This window comes from Mastomys coucha, unplaced genomic scaffold (genome assembly GCF_008632895.1).
Source record: "Mastomys coucha isolate ucsf_1 unplaced genomic scaffold, UCSF_Mcou_1 pScaffold20, whole genome shotgun sequence".
Lineage (NCBI taxonomy): Eukaryota > Metazoa > Chordata > Mammalia > Rodentia > Muridae > Mastomys > Mastomys coucha.
Window position 1 is genome coordinate 136428313 of NW_022196903.1, and position 5162 is coordinate 136433474.

The 5162-nt window shown below is 46.6% G+C and overlaps 1 protein-coding gene across 1 annotated transcript in view; it reads right to left on the reverse strand.

The window, feature by feature from the left end:
• Ldhb (lactate dehydrogenase B) overlaps window positions 1-4958 on the reverse strand; it is a 23518-nt gene extending 18560 nt beyond the window's left edge. The window contains exons 1-2 of the mRNA XM_031383809.1: window positions 4827-4958; window positions 2371-2505 (exon numbers count right to left, since the gene is read on the reverse strand). Coding sequence (XP_031239669.1) covers window positions 2371-2499 — 129 coding nt within the window. The 5' untranslated portion in view covers window positions 2500-2505; window positions 4827-4958. The remainder of the gene's footprint in view (window positions 1-2370; window positions 2506-4826) is intronic.
• Between the last annotated feature and the right edge of the window lie 204 nt (window positions 4959-5162).

The window sequence follows — 5162 nt, forward strand, 5'->3', positions numbered from 1 at the left end:
CTGCAGCCTCCTGAGCCTCTCCTCCGCCTGCAGCTGTGTGACCCTGACCGGTGACATCACTTCCTTTGCCTCAGTCACTTTATCTTAGAACAAGGATAAGAAAAGTTCCTACGAGGAGGATGAGGTGATACAGGCCAAGAATCTCAGCACTTGGAAGGTTGAGCTGATGCTGGAGGACGGCCAAGATACTAAGGCCAGCCTGGTTTTCAGAGGAGACCCCAGAATAAGACAGTAATAACCACCATACACACAAACGAAGAAGTATAAGTCTACCAGTTATCTAGAATAAAGCGCTTTGTTGCTTTTGATATTGATATATACATATAAATACATATATACATATCTACATATCCCATACTGGCCTCAAACTTGTAATGCTCTCCCCTGCTCCAACTCCTGAGTGTTGGGATTACTGGTATGTGCCATCATGCCTGACTCTAAACTTTAAATATTTTCTTTAATTTTATGTGTATAAAATATATATGCATTATATATATATTATACACACATTTTTAAAAGAAATGTAAGCTCAATTGTTTTTGTTTTAACCAAAGTAAGAGTTAACAGTACATAAAGAGCATTTAAAACTCTACAATTCACTCTCTACTAGGACACTATCACCTACCACAGGTATCTAGTCAACGAAAAAGTAGCTAGAGAAATGAGCAAAGTACACACTGATAAAGTACACTTTGATAACTGTTTCTCAATTAAAAGATTCACAGTTTGATCCTTGAGAACTTAAGATTCACACACTAGAGAGGTGGCATGGTGGCTAAGAGCCATATGTGGCTGTTCCTCCTATGGAGGAATCGGTCTAGATTCCCAGAACCCACATGGTGGTTCACACATCTGTAACTCCAGATCCAGAGCAAATGACATGCTCTTCTGGCCTCCTTAGGCACAAGTGCACAAGCATCCATTCAGGCACAATGCCAAAGAATTTAAAGGTTAGGGTCAGGCATGGTAGCACATACAGTAAGGTAACCCCAACATTCAAGAGGTGGAAGCAGGAGTGGTCACAAGTTTGAGGCCAGTGTGGGATACATACAGGCTCTCAAGTGCAATAAAAATAAAAAGGGCGGAGAACAGAACTCAGGGGTTTAGTTGTAGAATGCTTGCCTAGCATACAAAAGAGTCCCTGGGCTCAATTCCCCAACAAAACAACACATTAAACTTCACAACCAGAAGGAATATGCTGGGTGGGAGGAATTCAAGCAGCCACCACACAAAAGGGTCAGTGTGCTCTACCAGGGGTGGGGGAGGTGGTGCCAGCTTGCTTTTTTCTTCTTCCTACATTTTAGGAAGCTCTCAGAACAGGCAAGGCCTCGAGCCACTGAAACTAAGAGAAACAAAAAGAAACCATGGTGTGAACTGCAAAGGGTATCCATCTGTAAGGGCAGCCAGGAGTCCAGACAGGCAGACTAAGGTCAAGTCTGGAGCCGCCAAAGCAGAATAAAACTGATGTTGAGAGTTACAATGATCATGGGAGAATCTGTCCGGTTCCTAGGAGACGAGCCAGGAGACTTAGAAAGCTTGATCTCTCCAAGATATTCTCAATTGGTTTAAGGAGCATATATATATATATGCACATGTATACATATGCACACACATATAGAGAGAAGGAGCAAGAGAAGGAGGCAGACCACGAGACAAAACAAAGCAAAATGCAGTGGGCTGACAAATCCGAAAGACGCATACATGGAAGTGTTCATTATTAAAATAATCCTTACAAATTTCCATTACACTTGAAATCACTTCAGAATAAAGGCAGAGGTTCAAAGTTTGATGATGGAAGACATTCTTCAGAGCTCGACAAGCACGTGGCCTTAGGACAGAGGCCACTGCATCTAAATCATCTAGCCACAGACCTCAGTTTATCACCATAGAAACGAGGCAAGTCACTATGCTATACCTCTTGGTGTGAGACCCACCCAACAGATATAACTAAATAAATCACAAGGAGGCACCAGAAAAGCACACACTGAAGAGGATGCCATGAGACTGGCCTGCACCATTAAAAAAATAAAAAAGTCAAAGGCTTGCAGAACCGAGGAAAAGATAAAGTATATAAAATGCATGTCTTGGATTGAGGCAAAACCAGCTATAAGGGGTGTGGATAATTTTAAGTATAAATATGACAGGACACCACAATACTATAGTGGTGTTAAGAAACTCCAGGAGTCGTTCCAGAGTGGTCACACAGAGTGACCAGAGTCCTCTCATACATGCATAAGTACTGAAAGGTAAGTGTGATTTCCAAGCCATTTCAGATGCCTGAGGGGGGTCTAATGACAGCACAGACCTCAGCTGCTCAGACAGACCACGAACTCCTGCAGAAGTTGTGACCTACGTTGCTCTTAAACATACCTTTCCCAGAATGCTGATGGCACACGCCATACCCACTTGTCCCACACCTACTACAGTAATCTTGTTGTTCGGGACGGCAGCCTCCTGGTCTGCAACTGGTGCAATGAGCTTTTCCTTAAGGGTTGCCATCTTGTCCTGCAAGAAAAAGGGGTGACCAATGTGTTTTATGAGAATGAAATCTGACTGAGAAGTAGCCCGAAACATCGCAGCTTCGATTCTGAAGTAGAGTATAGCTCAACAGGAGCCTTGAAGGAGCACTGAATGCAGGACTTAATCAGTGCAAAATTCACTGCAAGCTTAAACCAAAAATGTCGCCCCCGCCACCAAAGCTCCATGCAAGCAATTAAGGCCCCACCATGGCTCCTGTGAGCTTTCTGTTGTAACGGCATACTGCTGGCTACAGATGCAGATACTGATACTTAAGCAAGCTCGTTCTTTTGTCCCTAAAAGGAATTTATGTGCAACCACGTTAACCAGCTATCTTATTTTTAAGCTTGTTTAAAGCCAATATGAATAATTATAATTCTCATTACAAATGATTATCTTCACTGGTGGAGGACAAAGACTGACTTTTGTGCTTTAAATCTCACAAAAGTTACCACCCTGCCCTCCTGACGCATCCTGATGTTAGTAATCTATGTCGATTGTTTTACTTTGTTTCTTTTTAGCATGGTTTATCACAGCTGAGGCCCCACTCCGGGTTTCACAGTACAGCCAGTTTTTGTCCATAACCTTCATTTTCGCTTTTAATCTGTAAAGGGCTAAGAAACAAAACCTGGCTTAGTTAACGGTCTAAGTAACAAAACCTGGCTTAGTTAACGGTCTTAGTTGTCCAGAGCGAAGCACCTGAAGCTAATCACAACTACTTTGTTCCATAACTTAAAAGTTTTCATATTTTAAACCCTCCCTCCAATGTGCACTGCTTCCAGCGTTATTTTGCCTCAGAGAATCACATATTTAGTTTTTCGGTGCGAAGATGAACTGCCTTGGGAGGGCTTGGACAAAGCACCTACCCAAAAATGGCTTCACACAGGCCCTGGATCTTAGACAGCTTCAACTGAGTAGCTACATCAGTAAGAAAAGCAGAGCCTCCCCAAAGCCCGCCCACGCCAAGTTTATTTTTGTTAGTTGGCTTAAAATCTGTTAGGTAGGTTCTAGAGAGCATTAGGGAGGCTTAGAACCCCACTCTTTGGGAGATGGAGGTAGGAGGGTCAGGAGAGGCCAAGGTCCCCCTTCATCATCCTGGGATCCTGTCTGAGAAGCCTACTGGAAAGCTGAAGCCGGGGCTATCTCCAGCCAGGTTGGCCTGAAAACATTTCAAATTAGCTTGGGGAATTTCAAAAGTGGCTGTGTTGAAGCTCCAAGCAAGCATAGGCAAATAATCTAGACTGAAGTTCAGCAAGTATTCTCCTCCCACCCCCACCTCCCACAGTGAAAGAAGAAAAGTAGTTTGCATTGAAGCTCTGTCAAATCAGGGAATTGGCCGCAGGGAGTTGACTGTAGGGAGAAACAAACAGGAAAAACACCTGGGCCTCAGGATCCCCCACATTCTCCTCTCCTGGGGATAAGAACCAGTTACTCACGAACCAGTAGTCTAGGTCAGGGGTTAAGGTTAGACTCCACAGAGAATCTCCTGTGTTAACTCTTAAAGCCCGGGTTTGGCCTCCAATTTCTCCATTAAAACGAGTCATCTCCCCCACTCTACCCCCGACCCGACCCCAGGTCCGGTCAGAGCTTGTTCAGTTCTGACAGCCAAGCCACCTCTCCTGTGCGAAGCAGGTCACGAGGGAGACACCTGCGCACGCCTCGAATAAGGTCTCCAGAGGAGCCTAGGCTTCCACACTGAGCTCAAGAAATAAACAAAATCCTAGACCATCTAGAGAGATCCAGCAAGTACCCGGCTGCAGGGCGGGCAGTGTGAGAGCGGACGAACTTTCCTTTATCCCCATGGCTACAATAGCTTGGACCTTTCTCCATCACCAGGTGCAAGACCTTACAACCTTGGCAGGGATCCATCCACCTAGACCCCGCTCGGTTCCCTGGCACCTAGGCGCGCAGCCCCAGCTTGCCCCTCAGGCTGCTTCGCAGACGGTGAGTGACGAGCTACCTGCAGACCAAGGACTTGAAGAGGCCCGGTTTGACTTACATTCTGTTACAAGTCTTTCCACTGATAGCACACAGGCCCGAGACCAGCCTGTGCTCAGGCTGCACCAAGGTGCAGACCGAGCCGAGCGGGGAGCTCAGCCGCGCACCTCTGCTCTTTCGGCTTGCCACCCAAAACCACAGAGAAGAAATAGGTCAGAGCGCGGATGCTCAGGGGCAAAGAGGGTGGATGTGTCGTACGTAGCTCCTTCCTCCTGTTCTGCCAAACAATTATCCCTCTGCACTCCCTACTCCCACAACACACACCCTGTTGTTCTGTTAGTCAGGCTTTGGGATCCTGGGTTCAGACCTACCGGACAAGAGGAGGCTCTGCGGCGCGCTGAGGCAGGGGAACCACTGCAAAGTCAGCAGGCTGCTCTGCGGACAGCCGACTCAGGCTCTACAAGGAGGAAGAGGAGGAGGCGGGGCCGCAGCCCTCCAGCCTCCCAGCTTTCTCTATTGTGATTGGAAACCCGAGCCGGGTCTACCCCTCCCCTCGGCTCGCTCAATCTCCTTCAAGGACAAGGCTGGAGTGTGTTAGCGCTCTCCCCGGCTCTCTAAAGTTAGAGGTCACCTTCCGCTGAGGCACTTACTCCGTAAACCTGCCTCTCTGGCTTTCTGTACGGTCTCCATCTTGTGGTAATAGAAAT